At 39.2% G+C, this 23,860-nt stretch overlaps 1 protein-coding gene across 9 annotated transcripts in view; it reads right to left on the bottom strand.

Moving 5' to 3' along the window:
• Window positions 1-23,860, bottom strand: part of KIAA0825 (KIAA0825 ortholog) — a 442,771-nt gene that overhangs the window by 205,823 nt on the left and 213,088 nt on the right. For 8 of the 9 annotated variants that reach the window (XM_044948542.2, XM_044948543.2, XM_044948540.2 and 5 more), the window contains exons 16-18: window positions 17,466-17,690; window positions 7,956-8,364; window positions 3,238-3,397 (exon numbers count right to left, since the gene is read on the bottom strand). In XM_044948542.2, coding sequence (XP_044804477.2) covers window positions 3,238-3,397; window positions 7,956-8,364; window positions 17,466-17,690 — 794 coding nt within the window. The remainder of the gene's footprint in view (window positions 1-3,237; window positions 3,398-7,955; window positions 8,365-17,465; window positions 17,691-23,860) is intronic. The other variant, XM_044948546.2, reaches the window with a different exon arrangement.

Genomic DNA, 23,860 nt, shown 5'->3' with positions numbered 1-23,860 from the left:
AGTGACAGCTTGGGCCAAAAAAAGTCTATTGTATTATACTTTATTTTCCATCCACAAATAAAAAGGTGAATAACCCTAATCTGAATTATAAGACTCCTCCTGGAAAATGATAAATTTAAAGGACTAAAAGTTTCCCACAAACTACCAAATACTTACTGTTAATAGACAAGTCATTTAATAAATCATGTAACAGAAATGTCCTTGTGATTTTTAGTGTGTCGCAATATAAAGTTTTCTTCAAGCTTAGGGGCAGGACTTGGGTTCAGAGAGTCAGAAGTGAAAACAACTTCAGAGGTCATCTTGACAACCGTTGCTGCTCAAAGTCCTGTGTGTAGGTCAGTCAAATAAACCCTACCTAGGAGCCTGTTAGAAAAGCAGAATCTCAGGCCCCACCACGTCAGAATCAGCCTGTTCACAAGCCTCCCTCATCTGTGCTCGTGACCAGCATCTTCAACTACCATTTGGACTTTTATGCTCCGACACCTTACCTTTACCTCAAAGATAAATGCTTAAAAACTCACCTCCTCTCAAAACTTCCCTCTCAATGGCACCTCTCTGCTGGGTTAAGCCTCTGACCTTGCCTGCTTCTGGTTGCTTTTAGCAAAAATGTGAAGAGTTGCTGTCTTCTTATTTACTTGAAACAAGTGCATTAACTTAGATTTTTAATTTGACCATACATAATTTGGATTCAGGGGCTTCCCTGACAGCTCAGCTGCCACTCACCCAGGCCTGTACCTGTATACGCTCTGTATTTACACTGCTTTCGAATACTATTTAGTAGCACCCCCGAAAGTGCTAAAGACAGGATGCCACTCATCAAATGCACAAACCTCACGGTGCAATTTACCTACAGTATAACGATGCTTCACATAAAAGCAGCCCTAAGTGTTATGCTAGTCACTCAGTCACTTTGTGTTATTTGTGTTTCCTGCCTGCACTGTTTAAGCAGTCAGGCTGAGGCCTCCCTACTTTGATTCTATCCTCAACTCACATTATGCCTCTTACCTCTCAGCCCTGCATCTCACTCAGCAAAATAAACCATCAAATACTGAGCCTGCTTTCCCAGCTGATAGACCTTGCCATAACGCATGGTTATGTCAGTCATGTCCAACTCTGTGCAGCCCCTTTGAACTGCAGCCCGCCAGGCTCCTCTGTCCATGAGATTCTCCAGGCAAGAGTACTAGAGTGGGTTGTCATGCCCTCCTCTAAGGGATCTTCCTGACCCAGGGATCGAACCCTGGTCTCCTGCATTGCAGACAGATTCTTTATCACTGAGCCACTAGGGAAGCCCCAACGGTAAGTATATTCAGTTGGAAAGAAAGAAAAACCTTAACTTGGAATTTAATTGATTAAGATGTGGCGATGCCCCCGCAGAGTCTTAGGTACGTCAGATCTCATTACGTATCTGCTCAGAAGCACTTCCTCAGACTTCCACGAGGAGAAAACGGCCTTTCGATTTCCTGAATACAACAAGTGGCTGACGGCCAATGAATACCTAACTTAATTTTTGTTGATTTTGCTTACGGGTGATTTCCTAATCTTTTGTCTTCTTAGAACTTTGAAAAAGAGAAGTATCCTATCAGGGGGCATTTAAACCTGCGATCGCGGTGTTCAGAACTATCGTAACTCAACCTTACTAAGGCTCTGAGGGTACTGTGACTAAAACATCTATTCCTCTGTAACCACCACAGTTACTTTGGCCAAACTAGGTGACCAGTGAAGACCATGACATCATGCCCATGAAGATCGTGACTTCGCAATGGAGGTCTTTCAGTTCACCAGACTTCCTGCTTTCCCCAAAGGGAACCCTCAGACAAGCTGTGAGAGCTCCTCAGCAAGAGTGAACAGGTGGAGTTCCTGTGTTACCAATCCTTCCTTAGCTCCAGTTCCTCCAGAAGCAGGACCGTTTCTCACAGCTACAAAGGCCTCCTTCTCAGGTGATCATTGATCACCTTGTTACGTCACCTGTTTGAGGTTGATTACCTCTCTGAAGGCCAGAAAACAAGATTTACTTGAAGTAACTTTCAAATAGATCATAGTAAGGAGAACATTTATGTAGCTGAGTCATAAAATGCTGTGGTAGAGTTTAATTCACTCTTTGGAAATGTATGTTTTTTTAAGGCCTACCTCAATGAGATAAAATGCTATATCTTAACATTATTCATATTACACAATTTTTATTATGCCAAAAATGCATTCAGTGTTTGCAGACATAAACACAATTCTACTTCACGTTAGATGTCACATTTGAATCCAGATTGAGCTTGTGCTTAGTTGCTCAGTCGTGTCCGACTCTTTGTGACCCCATGGATTGTAGCCTGCCAGGCTCCCCTGTCCAAGGGGATTCTCCAGGCCAGAATACTGGAGTGGGTCAGCCAAACCCGCCTCCAGGGGATTTTCCCAACCCAGGGATCGAACCCAGGTCTCCCAGGTTGCAAGGCAGATTCTTTACCATCTGAGCCACCAGGGAATCCCATGAATACTAGAGTGGGTAGCCTATCCCTTCTCCAGGGATCTTCCCAACCCAGGAATCGAACTGGGGTCTCCTGCATTGCAGGTGGATTCTTTACCAGCTCAGGGAAGCCCCTGAACCCAGATTATGTATGGTCACACTAAAAACCTAAATTAGCAAACTTGTTTCAAGTAAATAACGTCAACTCTTCACATTTTTGCTAAAAACAACCAAAAGCAGGGAAGGTCAGAGGCTTAACCCAGCAGAGAGGTGAATAAGCATGACATTTGTTCTAATCAGCTTCCCTGCTTAGCTTAATCTAGTTGCTCCTGAATGTGGTTTGATAATCTTCCGAAGTTTCTCATTAAGTCTAAGAAATCTTCAGCTTCACCAACACAAACATGATGTCTGCAGGAGAAGAGCTAAAAATCTGTCTTCAGAAAATTCTTCATCTCACAAATACCAGATTTTAACATCAACTTGATGGTCACAAATACACAATTCCCAAACTACACCTCTCATCTCTACCATTTCGAACTGAGTTGAGTTTATGAGCCGTGTTATTGTTTAAACCATATAAATAAAACCTACAATGTTTCCGTGAAGCCTCTGCTGTACAAATGCAGAACAGCCCGGGCTGAATAGATTCTATTAATAATGCAATATTGAGTTTGGTATTGACTTTAAGAAGTATTATCACCTCCTTGACTAACCCTTAGCTGCCAGCAGACGCTGCCTCAGGCCAGTACACACCTAATTGCTCGGTAAAAAGGCCGTTTCCCTACCTCATTGAGCCGCATGATGTGATAAATTTGCCTCAGGTATTCGCTGCCACCTGGTTTGTGGCAGATATCCAGGACCATCATGTTTATTTTCTGCTCAGTCAGTTCAAGAGCGATATCTCCTTCTTCTAAGGCTGTGCTTTTCTCTATTGTCATAAATGCACTAAATACAAAGAAAGCGTATTAAGTATCTGTGTAAGGAATTGTAAAGATGGAAAATAATCAAAGAGATTGAGTGTGGAGTGTTTGATGTAAATCTCATATGCAAAGCACCCATAAAGACTTTGCTCAAATAGGTATACCTTCCCCAAACGGCGGGCGGCTCCCATAAACAGCGCCTTAGAACTAAGCACCTGAAAGCATTTTAAAAAATTGAACCGTTTTTTTAAAATATTTCTTTATTGCATTTATACTCCAATCTATAAAACATTTTCCCATTACCGCAATTGTTGAAATTGCTATAATCGTGGGATGAAAACAAAACATTTCTTTTTAAGAAATAATTTGTATTTTCTCTTTGAGGATAAGGAGTATCTTTGATTCCAGAAATAGCTTTGGTATTCTGTCTTTTGTAGCCTTCTCTTTACACCTGTCTTAGACACATTAAAGACTAATTAAAGTGTCAAAAGGGGGAGCCTATTATGCTAAATATAGGCTGGGTGCTTCCTGGAGGAATGCTTACCACTGGGTATTTTAAATTGGCCTTTTGACACTTGTTGCCTTTTAAAAATACACGCCCTCCCTCCAGTTTCTTTCAGGTAACAGATAGTTAGCAAAAGTCACTACTCTGCTTATCCTTCCAGGAAAAGGCTCTCCTGTAAGCACAGCGGGAATGTGCAAGTCATATGTGTTAAACGTTTCTTTTATAAGAATTCATAGGCTTATTTTTTATTTTCAACATTATTCACATTGTAGTAATGGATGACTTTTTTTTTAATTCTCACACTATACCAGTGCAAAATAAATCATGATACTCAACTTACATCATATATGTTTTACACTAATTTTCTTATTACAAGTGCTATTAGGATCATGTTAGGCTTTGCAGTCTAAGTATTCTTAAGATTTAAAAGCATGGGTTTCCACTGTTTCCCAGACTAAATGAAATTTACTGTGGTGTAATCAGCTATATACTGCAGTTCATTACTGAGATTTTGCCATGATTATAAAATTAGTTCTGCTAAGAGTCAGTGCCGCTGACCTGAAGACTGAACCAAATAATACCCAGCTGCTGGACATTAACTTTTATATTGCTTCCACATGTAGCCTCAAAACATCCTTCTTAAAAAAAAAAAAAAAGTTTATGATCCTATAAGCCTTGCTAAAAAAAATGAAACCAAATCCTACTCTTAAAGATATCCATTAGGTAGAGTAAATCTTTAAACGAGCAAACAAACAGAAAAGACTTTTGTGCAATAATAGAAGTTTGTAAATATCATTTTTGAAACTGCATACAGGCTGCAAGCAGAATTTCTTGTCGGGTTTTGTAGAGGCTGACATTGAAAAAGTTGAGGCCCTCTGACAAAGGAGTGTCTCCGTGTCAGCCCCTGAATTGTATCCTTTCCTGTCCATCACTGTGCAGGTGAAGCAAATGATTGGATTCAGTCAATGCGATGATTAATGAGTTCCTCTCTGGATTTGGGACTGCCTATCAATCATGTCATTAGGGAGAATGTGCCCTGAAAGAGGCAGACCTTAGCCAAGGAATAACTGCATTAATCTTAATCTGTATATGCACCCAGCCAGCCAAGTCAGGGTCACCATGATGAAAAACAATAATCTTCAACTCGACAAATTACTTTGCAAAGACAGACATTTCTTTACTTTTTTTGGCCTGTGTGTTCTCCAGAATCTAAGTTGACTGTTTACAGCTCGAGTGTTACTACAAAGTGAAGGTTATTTTAATGAATAGTAACGCTTTCAGGCAGCATGCAAGACAAGCACTGCTTACAGCTGCCGCCTTTCCACTGCAGTTATGCTCACAATTTCCATAAAATCAAAGTTAAATCTGGGTGCAAGAAAGCAATCTGGCTAAATGATATCGTGTGGATCCAAGATAATCTTCATGAGGAATTAAGATTTCAGTTATTGTAACAGAAGAACTATTTTAGTTTAAGTGCTTATATCCGCTTGTGAAAAAGTAGTGAAGGTGTTTAGTCACTCAGTCCTGTCCAACTCTGCAACACCATGGACGGCAGCCCAGCAGGCTCCTCTGTCCGTGGAGTTCTCCAGGCAAGTGTACTGGAGTGGGTAGCCATTCCCTTCTTCAGAGGATCTTCTCCACCCAGGGATCAAACCCAGGTCTCCCACATTGTGGGCAGATTCTTTACCAGCTGAGCCACCAGGGAAGCCCTACGAATACTGGAGTAGGTTACCATTCTCTTCTCCAGAGGATCTTCCCAATTCGTAGATTGAACCCAGATCTCCCACATTTCAGGCAGGTTTTTTACCATCTGAGCCACCATTTTCAAAAAATATTACAGTAAGGTCAAGGCAACCCTCCACCTGTATACAGACATCATGGTTTAAAATACATCTTCCTCATGGTATAGATCTATGAACTAAATGATTGTCTATCTGTGAGAAATGAGTAGAGATGGAAGTTCATGTGTATATCAGAAAATCAACTTAAAGGCAAAGTTGGGATGAAGCGTTTCTATAGCACCCAAACCCATAAGTGATTACCTAAAGTCTGTTAATAAGTCAAATTTAATTCTTTTTCAAATAAATGAAATAACTTTTAAATCTGGATTTTTTTTACATTGCAATTATTTGAGAAATCGAGAAAGATATAGCACTGTGCTAATTACAAGCTACATAAAGTGTATTCAGAACTTTTGAGGGCTGTAAAACATTTTTTAAAAGTTAATAAAAATTATTTTTGATGCAAGTTGCAACATAAAACTAATCAGCCAAATATTGGCTAGACAATTCCCTACTGTAGAAAATATCAGATGTTTTGGTGCTATTTATAAAACACTTAGACTAAAATCAACTTTTAAGGAAAAAAATTTCACTTCTGGATTTCTGTATGTAGCTCAAGGTATATTAGAGACATTACTTTCCACTGATCTTATTGATAGTCTCCTAATTCAGCAGTATCATACATTTAACTTTATCATCAAATCCACTATTTTTACTCTGCTTCTCTTCTCTCCCTTCTACACCCACTGCCATGGATTATGACACGTGGCCTTAATCTTTTAGTCTTTGCATTAAAGCCTACAAATTGGTATCCAATGCAAATGTAAAGATTAAGGTCACTGTCAACGGTACTAAGCATTTTCCTGACTGCTATTCTTAATCCTACACACAGGATGCCCCACAAGTAAATTTTTAAAAGTCAGCATGACAAGGCCAGGAAAATGATTACTTACATTTCTTACATTATTTACACTACTTACATGATTACTTACAGTAATTTCGATTAATATGAAGTCTCACAGATTAACATAAACTAGTAAAGAGCATTTGTCATCACACTACTAAACAGTGCAGCTTATTTTAATAGTTTATAAATAACAAATGCTTACTGGGTCTAAGCTTGATGTTAAGAACTTCATGACTGTTGTTTAACCTTTCAAAACAACTCTACCAGCTTTGTACATGAGCGCTCAGTCGCTCAGTTGCGTCCGACTCTTTGCAATCCAATGGACTGTAGCCCTCCAGGCTCCTCTGTCCATAGGATTCTCCTGGCAGGAATACTGGAATGGGTTGCCTTTTCCTGCTGCAGGGGATCTTCCCAACCCAGGGATCCAACCTGCACAACCCCATAACTCACAAAAGATGGCCCATTTACAAAGGATTTGTATTTGTCCATATAATTCCAAAACCTGAACTCTATCACTGCCATGTACTAAAACTAACAACTTTTAGTTGTTTCAGGCAGAAAGTTACAATAGTACTTTCTAGCAATATGAATATATTTCAAAAGAATGGGGGACAGTATCTGTGAATGGTGTAAAAAAAAAAAGTATGTGGGGGAGTCTGGCTTAGTGATCTGTAAACCATATGAACCATAACTCCTTTATCAATATCATGCAGTTCTATACTGAAGACTAATTGTAAGACAGGAGGACTCTATGTACACATTTAAATTCATCAGGGACCCTTAAAAATCTTTGCAATATCACAAATCACTTAGCTCTCAGTGCCAAACCGAGGAGAAGGCTGACATTTTCATACAGAAACAGCTGGGTGTGTTTATAGCTTGAGTGTGATATGCCCCAGTTGCCCTCTGGGATTCTTACATTACCAGATGAAAAATGTGTACCTTTTTGACAATCAGGTACACAGAAAGCAATAAAGAGTCTTTTATACCCATTAATTCCTTCTTAATTTAATCTCCATGGCCAATCCATTTACAAAAAGCTCCAGGCTATCCACGAGATACCTGTTTGCACATTGAAAAGGAGTGAAACCAAATTCTCCTGGGTTTAACCAGCACCCTTTTAATCAGAAACCTTGAGATGGGGACTAAACATGTATAGTGTTCCAGTGTATCAATGGGGTTCAAATTTTAATAAGACAAGGAACATTTAACAATCCAGCATTTGATGGAATATTTATCTTTGCCTGTATTCATCAAAGTTCCCATGAAGTTAGCAAGATGACCATGGCTGCCTATCTGACAATATTTTGAGGTGGTGGTTGTTTATGGGTGATTTTGTTTTTTGGGAATGTGTCTGATGCAATTCGGGGAAAGAAAAACATAACTTTACCATTCGGTGCTCAGTTTCCTTGCTCTCAACAACTGGCATTCAACCCATTTGGGTTTCTGCTGCTCGATGCTCCGTATAACCTTTTGGGTCATTTGATTAGGGCTACTCGTCTGCTCTCCCGTGATGCTTTTCAAACACACACAGACTAAACCGAGTTTCTCTTTACTCCATCTGTCAAGGGAGGCACCTGTTAAAAGTTCAACAGTGTTTCCATCCTCAAATATCCGACATATAATTACAATCAAGTTCCAGACAAGCAGGCCAGCTTTCTTCAATTCAACGAAGTTTTCTGACATTTTTCTCTCAGACAGAAAAAAGAAGTATTTAATTGGGGGAGGCAAGCATGCAATCACTGTAGGTAACTTGCTGATTACAATAGATACTGCCTGAGCAGCAAGCCTTGTGAAGCCTGGGGGAGAAAAGAAAGAAAAGGTATGATTAGTATTAGCATTTGCATTCCATCACTGTGTTGAGTGTTGTGTGGGGATGTCTAATTTTTGTGGAGAAAATTGTTGAGAAGAGCAAGTGCCTGACATATTCCGACGGAACTCTACTGGGGTCCTCTGCAGTCCTGCCAAAAACTCCCCAAGTCCCCCAACTTAATTTTTCCTCTCAGAAACGATTAGAAAATTCAGAATTATTACTTATATTTTTATCTATTAAGATTATAGGTTTAAAGGGCCCAAGGTCCTCCTAATCAATAAATGCAAAGATACCCGTGCTGCAACCTTTTTGTGGCCTTTGGCACTTCCTTAAGCCTTTCTATTCTTCTCCTGGCATCCATGACAGAATCATTCCAGCTCTTGCCGGGACTGACTCTTCTTCTTTTAATTTTCAGCTCAAATGTCATTTCCTCTGACAGCCTCCCCCTACAATCCATGTAAGACAGTCCCTCCACGCTGATCCTATTCCAGCCCCCAGTCCCTCCCTATCATTAGACCCCATGTCTCCAAAGCATTGCCAAATTGTTCTCTATCTTCCTAGTTGAGAACCATTCTTCTAGATGATTCTAGAACCTTCGGCCTTGGCCTTTCAACCACTCCAGCTCCCAGATGGGCATTCCACTTCTCAGTCCTCCTCATCATTGAGTGTGTTGTGCCCGACTCTTTGCAACCCCATGGACTGTAGCCTACCAGGGTCCTCTGCCCAGGAAAGAATACTGGAGTGGATTGCCATTTCCTTCTCCAGGAGATCTTCCCGACCCAGGGATTGAACCTGGGTCTAACTCATTGCAGGCAGACGCTTTACTGTCTGAGCCACCAGGAAAGTTATTCATCATTTTCTTCTTTCCTTTTGAATTGTTGAAATATTCCTCCTAATCCTTCATACAAGACTAGGGGCTACACTGATCAATCTTCCTACTCCATCATCTTTGACATGCAGTTTTGCCTCACTGTGACCAGGGCTACTACCTATTCAACCCTGCCCTCACAAGTGGTATCTGGACTGTCGTAGGATTCTCCTAACCCATCTCTCTGCTCCAGACTATACCCAGCTGTAAAGCCAGATGCATATACTAGTACCTAACTTTGTTAACTTGACTACCTAATTTCTCTGCTACAATTCTTTTAGCTGTTTTCCACTGTTAAGAGATCAGTCTCTGGAGCATTGCTGTCAAAACACTCTATAGTCTAGCTGCAGGCAGTTTCGGTGAACCTCATCTTTGTTTCATCCTCTTTGCTCTTAGGCTTCTCGGAATATCTCATTATTCTCACATGGAATGCCCTCGTTCTTCACAGGTCACTCATAACCTTCAACTTTTGGTTCAAAGTTTTTTCCTCCTATGAATTTATTTGGACATATTACCCATATGACTGTGCTGTAATTAGGTTCATAAAATGCCATGTTGTATTATCTTTTGTATTATCATCTATCATTGTTTGTTATATTCTTATTTATACATTCATGAGTTGTCTTTACAACTAGACTAAAAGCTCCCCAAGAGCATGGAATAAAATCTCACTCCTTGAGTATCTTGTAAAGCCAGATACAAGCATTTTAATACTCTATGTACATAGTTGAATTTGAACATTGGAACAGAGTGAAAGTCTAAAAGAAGGTAGCTATAAGTTCTTGAGAAAAGTATTTTTCACTGTTTTTACTGAACAAACATAATGAAACACTGTGAAAGATTTCTTAAGATATTTGTGACATTTTAATAAGTTACTCTGTGGATTATGGAGACCATCAAAACAAACAACGCAATCAAAAAATGGGCAGAAGACCTAAACAGACATTCCCCAAAGAAGACATGTTAGTTAGCGTTAGTCGATCAGTCATGTCCAAGTCTTTGCAACCCCATGGACTGTAGCCCTCCAGGCTCCTCCGTCTATGGGATTCTCCAGGCAAGAATACTGGAGTGGGTTGCCATTTCCTTCTCCAGGGGATCTTCCCAGCCCAGGGATTGAACCCAGGTCTCTTGCATTGCAAGCAGATTCTTTACTGTCTGAGCCATCAGAGAAGCTCTCAAACAAGACATACAGATGCTCAACAGGCACATGAAAAGATGTTCAACATCACAAATTATTATATGAATGCAAATCAAAACTACAATGAGATATCACCTCACACTAGTCAAAATGGCTATCATCAAAAAATTCACAAACAATAAATGTTGGAGACTGAGTGGAGACAACGGAACCTCCTACACTATTAGTGGGAATGTAAACTGATACAGAGACTATGGAGAACAGTGTGGAGGTTTCTTTACAAACTAAAAATTGGGCTACCGTGTGACCCTGCAATCTCACTCCTGGGCATATATCCAAAGGAAAATAATGTCCAAAAGGATACATGCACCCCAGTGTTCACGGCAGCACTGTTTACAATAGCCAAGACAAGGAAGCTACCTAAATGTTCACCAACAGAGTAATGGAAAAAAAAGAAATGAGATAGATACACACACACACACACACACACATACATACATATAATGGGGTATTAGTCATTTAAAATAATGAAATAATGCCATTTGCAGCAACATAGATGGAACTAGAGATTGTCATAGTGAAGTAAGTCAGACAGAGAAGGAGAAATAGCATATGAGGTTCCATACATGCAGAATCTAAGAAGAAATGAAACAAATGACCTTATTTACAAAATAGAAACAAATTCACAGACTTAGAGAATGAATGTATGTTTGCCTGGGGGAAGGATAAGGGGAAGAGACAGGGTATTTGGGATCAACATGAACACACTGCTGTATTTAAAATGCATCTATGTATAGCACAGGACCTACTGTACAGCACAGGGAATTCTTCTCAGTTATGTGGCAGACTGGATGGAAGGAGAGTCTGGAGGAGAATGGACACATGTATGTGTATGGCTGAGTCCCTTTGCTGTCCACTTGCAACTATCACAACATTATTACTTGGTTATACTCCAATACAAAATAAAAAGTTAAAAAAAAAAAAGTCACTCTGCTTTTAAGTAGTACAAAGCTCTTGGAAAACATAGGTCTGGTCTAGTAATTCCTCAGAAATCCATGACAACTTAAGAATGATTTTCAGAATTAACTGGAACACTGTTTTTATGTTTGTAAAAATTGTATTCGGTCCAATATATATTTGAATGATCTCAGGAGACTTTTGTATTAAATAAAAGAATAAATAAAAAAGTATCTCGTTCAGTACTTTGTAAAAAATAGTTCCTCAATAAATGTCTTCTTTTTATTCAAATAAATATGTTTAGATGAAGCTTGAAATATAGATAAAGCTAATTAAGAAACCACTCTTGTCAACGTTCTTAAATATCTTAAATGTTTTATTGTTCTTAATGTGTTTGCATCTCATATGCCCCAATCTGCTGCCAAGTATTTGACTTAAAAGATTATATCTTATATTCTGTATATCCTAAAGAGGGCTTATCTGCACATCCTGGGTAAACATTTGACAAGATAAGTAGATATCAGGTAAAGATTAACAATTCTCTTCACACCTGTATCCCTACTAATATTTACAAAATCTGAGAACTGCACATACTCAAATCTCCAACTACTTTATCAAAACTTAGGCAAATTCTAGTCAGAACCTTTAGACCGATGACAAATCCATTCTACTGACCACGGGGTCAGGGCTTCTCTTGTAGTTCAGACGGTAAATAACCTGCCTGCAAGGCAGGAGACCTGGGTACGATCCCTGGGTTGGGAAGATCCCCTAAAGGAGGGTATGGCAACCCACTCCAGTATTCTTGCCTGGAGAATCCCATGGACAGAGGAGCCTGGTGGACTGCAGTCCATGGGGTCACAAAGAGTCAGACATGACTGAGCCACTAAGCACAGCACAGCACCATATAAGCACAATCGCAGGACCTGAGTCTATGATCATGCTGACAACACACCAGGAGGGATCTTTTAAGAATGCCACACATTCATTAGTCTGTCTTTATTTAAATAAGTTGACTTCTAAGTCCTTAATATGTAATATATTGCAAGAGCCATCCCAATTTGATAAAGTGTGAAAAAATGCATGTCCTAGAATGAATGCAATGTTCAGTTGTATCCGACTCCCTGTGACCTCATAGACTGTAGCACGCCAGGCCTCCCTGTCCATCACCAACTCCCGAGCTTGCTCAAACTCACGTCCATCAAGTCAGTGATGCCATCCAACCATGTCATCCTCTGTCAGCCCCTTCTGCTCCCATCTTCAATCTTTCCCAGAATCAGGGTCTTTTCTAGTGAGTCCATTCTTCACATCAGGTGGCCAAAGTATTGGAATTTCAGCTTCAGCATCAGTCCTTCCAAAGAATAGTCAGGGCTGATTTCCTTTAGGATTGACTGGTTGGATCTCCTGGCTTTCCAAGGGACTCCCAAGAGTCTTCTCCAACACCACAGTTCAAAAGCATCAATTCTTTGGTGCTCAGTTTTTTTATAGTCCAACTCTCACATCCATACATGACTACTGGAAAAACCATAGCTTTGAATATGACATTGAATGAGATGTTAGAGGTACATTTATATACTTATCATGTCTTCCTTCTTATGCATAGACTACTGATTGTAATAATATATTTTGGAGATTATAAAACATGCAAAAAATGAAATTTACAATGAAAAAGGTAAAGACAAATAATGTCTTAAAATTAACTTTTAAAATATTGTTTACTTATGACCAACCTAGATAGCATATTCAAAAGCAGAGACATTACTTTGCCAACAAAGGTCCATCTAGTCAAGGCTATGGTTTTTCCTGTGGTCACATATGGATGTGAGAGTTGGACTGTGAAGAAGGCTGAGCGCCAAAGAATTGATGCTTTTGAACTGTGGTGCTGGAGAAGACTCTTGAGAGTCCCTTGGACTGCAAGGAGATCCAACCAGTCCATTCTGAAGGAGATCAGCCCTGGGATTTCTTTGGAGGGAATGATGCTGAAGCTAGAAGTCCAGTACTTTGGCCACCTCATGCAAAGAGTTGACTCATTGGAAAAGACTCTGATGCTGGGAGGGATTGGGGGCAGGAGGAGAAGGGGACGACAGAGGATGAGATGGCTGGATGGCATCACTGACTCGATGGATGTGGGTCTGGGTGAACTCTGGGAGTTGGTGATGGACAGGGAGGCCTGGCGTGCTGCGATTCATGGGGTCGCGAAGAGTCGGACACGACTGAGACTGAACTGAACTGAATGGTATTAAATATCGATAATACATTATTGAGTGAGGATAATGTGATTTTATATGCTTTATTCTTTTAAAAACCTGGGCTTTAATAGTTTGTAACACATTGATTCAAATGTCAGGTTATTTAGTTTATTTCAATACTTGGCTTTCATGACCGTCCTAGGTGACAAAGTCACTACATGAACATATACATAGATCCACGTGCAACCTGTGAAATCATGGCACTAGTTTTTCAATCTTAACCACCAAAGAGACAAACGTTGTCGTTGAAATCTGACTAACGAATAGTCATCACCTTTATGTTAATTAACTGTTCTTGCAACAAACTGAAAATATTTCATTTTTGTTTTTTAAAAAAACTTTTTGGCTGTGCTGGGTCTTTGTTGCAGTGTGGACTTTTCTGTATTTACGGTAATCGGGGGCCATGCTCCAGTGTCGGTGTGCAGGCCCCTCGCTGCAGTGGATTTTCTTGTTGCAGAGCACTGGGCTCTAAGGCGTGCAGGCTTCGGCAGCTGCAGCACGCAGGCTCAGCAGTTGTGGGTCCCGAGCTCTCGAGCACACGCTCAGTACTGTGGCACGGGAGCTTAGCTGCTTCGCTGCGTGCAGGAATCTTCCCGGCTCAGGGATGGAACCCGTGCCTTCTGCGTTGGCAGGCGGACTCTCCACCAGAGCCACCAGGGATGCCCTCATTTTTGTACTTTTGAGAAAAGTATTCAAAAATAACTGAAACGCTTATTTGGAACATTTTAAATCGAGCTAGCAAATTCTAAGTTCTTACGTGGTGCAGCGATGACATTTACATAGGTGATACTCGCTTTTATAAAACTAATATTTCTGGGTTTTACAAAATAAACTATCTGAATGACTTCTGATAACACTTGGCATATTTCTGCCATCACTTTCTTTCTCAACAATCCATGTGTGAATGATGCCTGGAATACATTTTCTCTGCGGTGCTTGCTACCTCTGTTTCCTCTCCAGAATCTATTGTTTTAGTTAGAAACAATTACCCCTGAGTTTCCCCATAAAGCATTCTTTCTATTTAAAAAGTAATTTAGTGGTAAGACAATACATTCTTTGGTATATCTTTCCTTTGGTCATTGTCAAATAAAACAACTAATTCTTTGTGTACTTGCTCTTAGGGAGAGAATTCTTTGTGTATTCACTTAGGGAGTGAATACCTAAGCTGAGCTATATCAGAAACATCTGAACTTCCATTCAATTCTTCGGTAAATCTCTTACACTGTATAATTTATTGTACTATTTATTTTTTTAAATCTTCAGTGTTTTCCATGTTCCATCATTTTCACTATGTCAGGAAGGACAAATGTTTCCTTAAGCTAGTGACTATTTGTCTTTTAAGTTAGAATGCTCAAAAAAAAAAAAAAGGCCCCTAAGCACTTCATTATTTAGATGAATTTTGCCAAGGACTAAATTAAATATCAATTGACTTAAAACATTGCTGAAAATGATTATCAAGGTTTATCTTCATGTTTGTATACTTAGTTTTGAAATCTTTCGCTAATCAAGAAGACTTCAAACTATATTTAGCTAATATCTCAAGGCACAATACTTATTTTGGAGGGATTCATCTTTAACAACAAAGTATGGAAAGCCATGCTTCAGATAGTTTTCCCACTCCTTTTTAATTTATTTTTGGCCAAATCTGATCAGATTATCAGTGTTCTAACTTGCAATATAGCTGAGAAACAGTTTATGTTAGAAACAGTAATTTTCCTCAGTGTGAGTTTTTTTTACTTTCTCACTGTTTGTTTTCCCTTGGATTCCCAGTAATAGTTTCAAACCGTAGTTGATTTGTTATTTATAAGAATATATTAAAGCCACTTGTGTGTTTTGTGAGGATTAACGTTGTGAAAACTAGATTCTGAAATACAAAGGACAACCTTAATTGATTGCTAAATGATGAAAGCTAATGAAGGAGTGAGGTTACCCTGTACACGCCTTCACTAACAATAATGTCCCCAACACATGACTGGCCTGCTCACAGACCCAGGGAGAATTCCATAACAGGCTCCATATGACATGTCAGTAGTTTTGCTTGCTGTCTTCTCACCCACCAGAGAATTGTCTTATACACCTCTGGGGGTGTTTGTACCTATTTGTAAACATTTATACTAGTCTTCAAGAATCCAGAGGGGATCTCTCATTGATGGTTTATCCCTGACCCAATTCCAGTACCTCATATGTAGTAGTAGCTGACTTAGTAAATGTCTATCTATTGAACGAATAAGTGACTTAATGTCTGGCATGAACATGTTATCTATCTTGTATGTTGTAGGGAAACTAAAGATTGAGTAATGTCAATTTAAAAGAGGACAGAAATGAAGAACAATGGTATTCTCCTATTGTCACATCCTGAAATGCACGAAATGCTTTATAAGGTCACCTTCCTCCACCACTTTCTTTTATAGTATTTATATGTGATTTGGCAGTCCTTCATGCCTCTCTAAGTGTTATATTTCTACTCTTACTGATAATTTTATGAAAAACTATTATTTAGTAAGGAAAACCATAAGAACTGGTATCGATCAATACAAACTAAGTTTTTTGGGGCGGGGGTGGCAGTGGAAACCAGAGGCCCTTTGAAATGTTATGGAAGAGTTCCAAAATACTTGTAGAAAAAAAAAATAATTGTTTGTGAATAGACCAACTTGAAAGCCACAAACAAAAAAGTGCTACTCATATGACATGATATACACTATAGATCATGCCTCTTGTATTACTCAAAATCTATGAAATATCCCAAAGCTAGAAAAGGGAGATGGCAACAACTCTGATGAGGAAGAACTTAAGTAATGAATATCTGACATTTTCCAATTTGAATTAAATGGCTTTACTGGATTCAAAGGCAGTTTAATAGGGTTTGGACAGAATTAAAGCATTACTATGAAAGGTCACTGATAGATGATTTGAGTCTTTAATATAAGGTTCCTGGATAAGATTCACATTATTCAGGACCACTATGGAGAAGGATGAAAGAACAGCTACTTTCCTCAAATGGATTGAGATTTAGCAGGAGTGTTTTACTGTTCAGCTGGAGTACTTTACTGTTGAGAGTTTCCTTACAGTTAGTGAAAAAATACTCTTCTTTAAAGATGAAGATAAAAAGGAAAAGATGTATTTAAAAAATTCTAAAGAAGATTCATGGATACAAACAGATAAATAAGATACATCCAAAGGAACCTTGTGAAATTCTTGGAAAGTAGAGACATCTAGATAGGAAGAAACTAACAAGAAAGGACTTGAGTACTAAAATAAATGAATAACATAGGTCTTTGATAATTCTTCAGTACACTTGGTAGGTGCACTGCCCTGAAGAGGAACAACGCACCGAATCCAGAACCATAGGTACTAGGGGGGGAATACCTGTCAGAAAAATACATGTAGCTATTAAATGGGGTGTTATTTTTCACCCAAAAGCTACACATGTAGGTGTATTAAAGAAAGAGAAGAAAGTAATAACTGGTAGTTGTACAGGAAAAACGTCAAAAAAGAATAATTAAACTGAATATCAGAGCAATCTTCTTGAGAATATGAATTTTAGATTCCTCAATAGGTTTAAAGGAAATCAGTCAAAATCATGTGACTAATCTGAATACTAACATAAACACAAAATATCACAGAAAATTTTGAATTGGTAGTTAAAAAAAGAAGATGATTGTTTGAGTCATTTTCATTTCTAAGTTGTGTGTGTGTTTTTTTTTTTTTTTTTTTGATCATGTGGCTTGCACTAATGAAAATTAGGAATCCTAAATGTACATGGTAGAAAGGAGACTAATATAGTTTACAAATCTTGTAATTTTTACAATGTTACTTGTTCTCATATCCTAGAAAGTGTGCTTCTTTAGGGACGTGTTCTTAAAGAAAAACAAACGTACCTTCGCTTGATTCTTTCCTTTTGGTTTCTTTTGGAATGTAATTCCATTCTTTCGGAATGCTCTCACGCAGACCTTCAGGAACGCTGTGCTTGTTCAGGTTCGTCTCACAGCTGCTCCCAGAGCTCATCACAGACACGACCTGCTGCACAACGTCCTTGACGGCGTCCGTCAGTGCCAGTCTCAGGCATCGGACGACCGCCACCTCGGACTCTCTGCGTGTTGAGGCTTTAAAACCAGACAGTATATTACAGTTAGCAGAATCAAAAATATTTTGTGCCCTGCTCAATGAAGAATTCAGCTTCTCAGTAATCTAGTTCAAAGCTATAGAAAGAAGAGCTGTTTTTTGCCTAGAGATCATATGATTGATAAGTAGTCCATAAACATTGGGGGAGAAAGTTACCCCTTGGTAATCAAGGGAATAGTAGCCAGAATAACAGTGAAGAAAACAGTATTCGCTAGTACTCTGGGGACTCTACGGGTGGATATATAGCTTGTATACCCTTCTTAGATGACACATTGACAACAATTGCAAAAGCTTTGACACTTACCTATTAACACGTTTATTCTTTCCCTGGAAATGTATCCTAAGAAATTAATTATGATTATGTAAAGAATAAAATAAAAAATTGGAAATAATCTAAATGTCCAACAACTAGGGATTTATTTAATTAGCTTAGGGCTTCCTTGGTGGCTCAAATGGTAAAGAATCCACCCGCAATGCTGTTGATCTGGGTTTGATCTCTGGATTGGGAAGATCTCCTGGAGGAGGGCATGGCAACCCACTCCAGTATTCTGACCTGGAGAATCCCCATGGACTGAGGAGCCTGGTGGGCTACAGTCCATGGGGTCACAAAGAGTCAGACATGACTGAGTGACTAAGCATAGCACAACCATCTTCGCAATAAAGTCATATTGATTAGTTAAAAAAAAAAAGCAGCTTAGAAAATAGTATGATATACTATATTTATTAAAAAATACATGTTTACATATACATAGAAGGCAATGGCAACCCACTCCAGTACTCTTGCCTAGAAAAATCCCTTGGACAGAGGAGCCTGGTGTGCTGCAGTCCATGGGGTCGCTGAGAGTCGGACACGACTGAGCGACTTCCCTTTCACTTTTCACTTTCATGCATTGGAGAAGGAAATGGCAACCCACTCCAGTGTTCTTGCCTAGAGAATCCCAGGGACGGGGGAGCCTGGTGGGCTGCCGTCTATGGGGTCACACAGAGTCGGACACGACTGAAGCGACTTACTTAGCAGCAGTAGCAGCAGCAGCAGAAAAGAATTAAAAGATACTCTACAATGTTGATGGTGATTATCAATGACTAATGGTATTTCAGGTGATTTTCCTTTTCCTTTACTTCTTCTTCTTTGACTTTTTCTTCCCTCCTTCCCTCTTTTCTTTCCTCCCTTCTTTCTAATAAGTATCACCTGCAATGATTATGTGTTACTTATGTGATAAATACAATAAAAGTTTTTGTTTGTTTTTAATGACTGGGAAGTTCAGGGATCACTATTTGAATTAACAGAGAAGAGCACTGATATGATTTTCCCCCTCAAATTTCACGGTGATATTTCTCAAATGACAACCCACTGTAAAAACCACCATAGTGCTGAAACTAAAAGCTCGACTTTAAAAAAGAGAAACAAAATTGACAACTTTTAGCCAGACTCATGAAGAAAAAAGAGAGAGGGTCCAAATCAATAAAATCAGAAATGAAAAAGAAGTTATATCTGACATCACAGAAATAAAAATGATTCTAAGAGACTACAGTTACACAGCCATAAAATGCACAATCTAGAAGAAATGGACAAATTACTAGATATGTACAATATCCCAAGACTGAACCAGGAAGAAATAAAAACTACGAACAGACCAATTAGCAGCAATGACAATGAATTAGTAATTTAGAAAAACTCTCAACAAACACAAGTCCAGGACCAGATGGCTTCACAGGTGAAAGCTACCAAACATTTAGAGAAGAGGTAAGACCTGGTCTTCTCAATCTATTCCCAAAAATTGCATAGAGGAAGAAATACTTCCAAACTCATTCTGTATACAAGGCCAGCCTCATCCTGATACTAAAACTAGACAGAGATAGCACACAAAAAAGAAAAATCACAGTCCGATATCACTGATGGACATAGATGCAAAAATCCTCAACAAAATGTCAACAAACTGAACGTAAGAATACACTAAAAGGATCATACGCAATACAAAGTTGATTTATCAGAGGAATACAAGGGTTTTGCAATATCTACAAATCAGGGACTTCCTTGGTGGTCCAATAGTTAAGAATCCATCTTGCAATTCAAGGAACACATGTTTAATCCCTGGTGAGGGAACTAAGATCCATGAAGCCCACACTCTGCAATTACTGGGCCTGTGGACTCTGGAGGCTGTGGGCCACAACTCGAGAGCCCATGTGCCAAAACCACTGAGCCTGAACAGCGCAGTTAGAGTCCATGTGCCACAGCAAAAGATCCTGCATGATGTAATGAAGATTCTGTATGCCATAACTAAGACCCTACTCAGCCAAATTAATTATTTAAAAAAAAAAAGAATTCCAGAAAAAAGTGGTGGTAGGGGGGAAAAGATAAAATACCCCATGAGAATGGCTGAAAAATTTCCAAATATGATAAAAACTAAACATCATCAGATATAAGAAGCTCAACAATCCCTAAGCAGAATTCAAAAGAAACAAAAACAAAGCGCATCATAATTAAATTGCTGCAAAGTAGTGATAAAGAGAACAATCTTAACATGAATAACACAGAGAAGACACATTATATAACTGGAAGCAAACACTTTAAAACCTAAACTGATTTATCATCAGAAACAGTGCAAGCCATAAAATAGAAAAATGTCTTGAAAGTACTGAGTGAAAAGAAAAATGAAAGAAAAATCTCTGAACCCAAAAGTACATGTCTGATGAAAAATATGTCAAATATGAAGATAAAGCCTTTTTTCATGCAATCAAATCAAATTAAATGAACTGATGGCAGAAAATTTTTAGTACATTAAAGGAAATACTTAAGGTAGAAGGAAAATGATATCAGTCAGAAACTCAGATCTACACAAGTAAAAGAAGAGTACCAGAAATGATAGATAGATGGACAAATATGAAAGACTTTCTTCTCATTTCTTGCTTCTTTAAGCTATAACTGACTGAAACAAAAGTGAAACAATAGATTGTAGGGTTCATAACATTAGTAGAAATAAAATGCATGATGACACATGTAAAGAATAGGAAGAGTAAATAGAAATATACTTATGTAAGATTCTTACATTATATGTAAACTGTGATGAGTCAAAGATACTCATCACAAGATGTAAACCTTGGAACAACTACCAAAATAAATATAGAATTATATCTAATAAGCAATTAGCAAAGAAAAACTGTAATACTGAAAAATATCCAGTTAATTCAAAGAAGGTCAAAATAGATATTAAAAGGAACAACATTGGAGCAAACAGAAAAAAAAGAATAATATAGTCATGAAGCTCCAAGTGTCAGAACAGAGGATCCACATGTAGACACGGATTTGATCAATTGTCCACTTGATTTCTGACAAAAGCACCGAAGCACCATTGAAACTGGGAAAGAATAGTGATTTCTAAAAAAGATGCTGGGGAAATAGTATATGTATATGAAAATGTATGGTGGTGGTTTAGTTGCTAAGTCCTGTCCAACTCTTGCGACCCCATGGACCAAAGGCTCCTCTGTCCATGGGATCCACCAGACAAGAATTACTGGAGTGGGTTGCCATGCACTCCTCCAGGGTATCTTCCCAACCCAGGGATCAAACCTACATCTCCTGTGGCTCTTGCATTGCAGGTGATTCTTTACCACTGAGCCACCAGGGAAGAGTTCTTTAAAACTCAGTAAGACAAACTAATTAATAAATGAAGGAAAGTTTTAAACAGATATTTTTCAAAAGAATTTTTTCAGTTCAGTTCAGTCACTCAGTTGAGTCCGACTCTTTGCGACCGCATGAATTGCAGCACGCCAGGCCTCCCTGTCCATCACCAACTCCCGGAGTTCACCCAGACTCACGTCCGTCGAGTCAGTGATGTCATCCAGCCATCTCATCCTCTGTCGTCCCCTTCTCCTCCTGCCCCCAATCCATCCCAGCATCAGAGTCTTTTCCAATGAATCAACTCTTCACATGAGGTGGCCAAAGTACTGGAGGTTCAGCTTTAGCATCATTCCTTCCAAAGAAATCCCAGGGTTGATCTCCTTCAGAATGGACTGGTTGGATCCTCCTGCAGTCCAAAGGACTCCCAAGAGTCTTCTCCAACACCACAGTTCAAAAGCATCCATTCTTTGGCGCTCAGCCTTCTTCACAGTCCAACTCTCACATCCATACATGACCACAGGAAAAACCATAGCCTTGACTAGACGAACCTTTGTTGGCAAAGGAATGTCTCTGCTTTTAAATATGCTATCTAGGTTGGTCATAACTTTCCTTCCAAGGAGTAAGTGTCTTTTAATTTCATGGCTGCAGTCACCATCTGCAGTGATTTTGGAGCCCAGAAAAATAAAGTCTGACACTGTTTCCACTGTTTCCCCATCTATTTCCCACAAAGTGATGGGAATGGATGCCATGATCTTCGTTTTCTGAATGTTGAGCTTGAAGCAAACTTTTTCACTCTCCACTTTCACTTTCATCAAGAGGCTTTTGAGTTCCTCTTCACTTTCTGCCATAAGTGTGGTGTCATCTGCATATCTGAGGTTACTGATATTTCTCCCGGCAATCTTGATTCCAGCTTGTGTTTCTTCCAGTCCGGCGTTTCTCATGATGTACTCTGCACATAAGTTAAATAATCAGGGTGACAATATACAGCCTTGCCATACCCCTTTTCCTATTTGGAACCAGTCTGTTGTTCCATGTCCAGTTCTAACTGTTGCTTCCTGACGTGCATACAAATTTCTCAAAAGGCAGCTCAGGTGGTCTGATATTCCCATCTCTTTCAGAATTTTCCACAGTTTATTGTGATCCACACAGTCAAAGGCTTTGACATAGTCAATAAAGCAGAAATAGATGTTTTTCTGGAACGCTCTTGCTTTTTCCATGATCCAGTGGATGTTGGCAATTTGATCTCTGGTTCCTCTGCCTTTTCTAAAACCAGCTTGAACATCAGGAAGTTCACGGTTCACATATTGCTGAAGCCTGGCTTGGAGAATTTTGAGCATTACTTTACTAGCATGTGAGATGAGTGCAATTGTGCGATAGTTTGAGCATTCTTTGGCATTGCCTTTCTTGGGGATTGGAATGAAAACTGATCTTTTCCAGTTCTGTGGCCACTGCTGAGTTTTCCAAATCTGCTGGCATATTGAGTGCAGCACTTTCACAGCATCATCTTTCAGGATTTGAAAGAACTCAACTGGAATTCCATCACCTCCACTAGCTTTGTTTGTAGTGATGCTTTCTAAGGCCCACTTGACTTCACATTCCAGGATGTCTGGCTCTAGGTCAGTGATCACACCATTGTGATTATCTGGGTCGTGAAGATCTTTTTGGTACAGTTCTTCTGTGTATTCTTGCCACCTCTTCTTAATATCTTCTGCTTCTGTTATGTCCATACCATTTCTGTCCTTTATCGAGCCCATCTTTGCATGAAATGTTCCCTTGGTATCTCTAATTTTCTTGAAGAGATCTCTAGTCTTTCCCACTCTGTTGTTTTCCTCAATTTTTTACATTGATCGCTGAGGAAGGCTTTTTTATCTCTTCTTGCTATTCTTTGGAACTCTGCATTCAGATGCTTTTATCTTTCCTTTTCTCCTTTGCTTTTTGCTTCTCTTCTTTTCACAGATATTTGTAAGGCCTCCCCAGACAGCCATTTTGCTTTTTTGCATTTCTTTTCCATGGGGATGGTCTTGATCCCTGTCTCCTGTACAATGTCACGAACCTCAGTCCATAGCTTATCAGGCACTCTATCTAACAGATCTAGGCTCTTAAATCTATTTCTCACTTCCACTGTATAATCATAAGGGATTTGATTTAGGTCATACCTGAATGGTTTAGTGGTTTTCCCTACTTTCTTCAATTTAAGTCTGGATTGGCAATAAGGAGTTCATGATCTGAGCCACAGTCAGCTCCTGGTCTTGTTTTTGCTGACTCTATAGAGCTTCTCCATCTTTGGCTGCAAAGAATATAATCAATCTGATTTCGGTGTTGACCATCTGGTGATGTCCATGTGTAGAGTCTTCTCTTGTGTTGTTGGAAGAGGGTGTTTGTTATGACCAGTGCATTTTCTTGGCAAAACTCTATTAGTCTTTGCCCTGCTTCATTCTGTATTCCAAGGCCAATTTGCCTGTTACTCCAGGTGTTTCTTGACTTCCTACTTTTGCATTCCAGTCCCCTATAACAAAAAGGACATCTTTTTTG

This window comes from Bubalus bubalis, chromosome 9, assembly GCF_019923935.1.
Source record: "Bubalus bubalis isolate 160015118507 breed Murrah chromosome 9, NDDB_SH_1, whole genome shotgun sequence".
NCBI lineage: Eukaryota > Metazoa > Chordata > Mammalia > Artiodactyla > Bovidae > Bubalus > Bubalus bubalis.
This window is presented reverse-complemented; position numbering and strand designations above follow the sequence as displayed.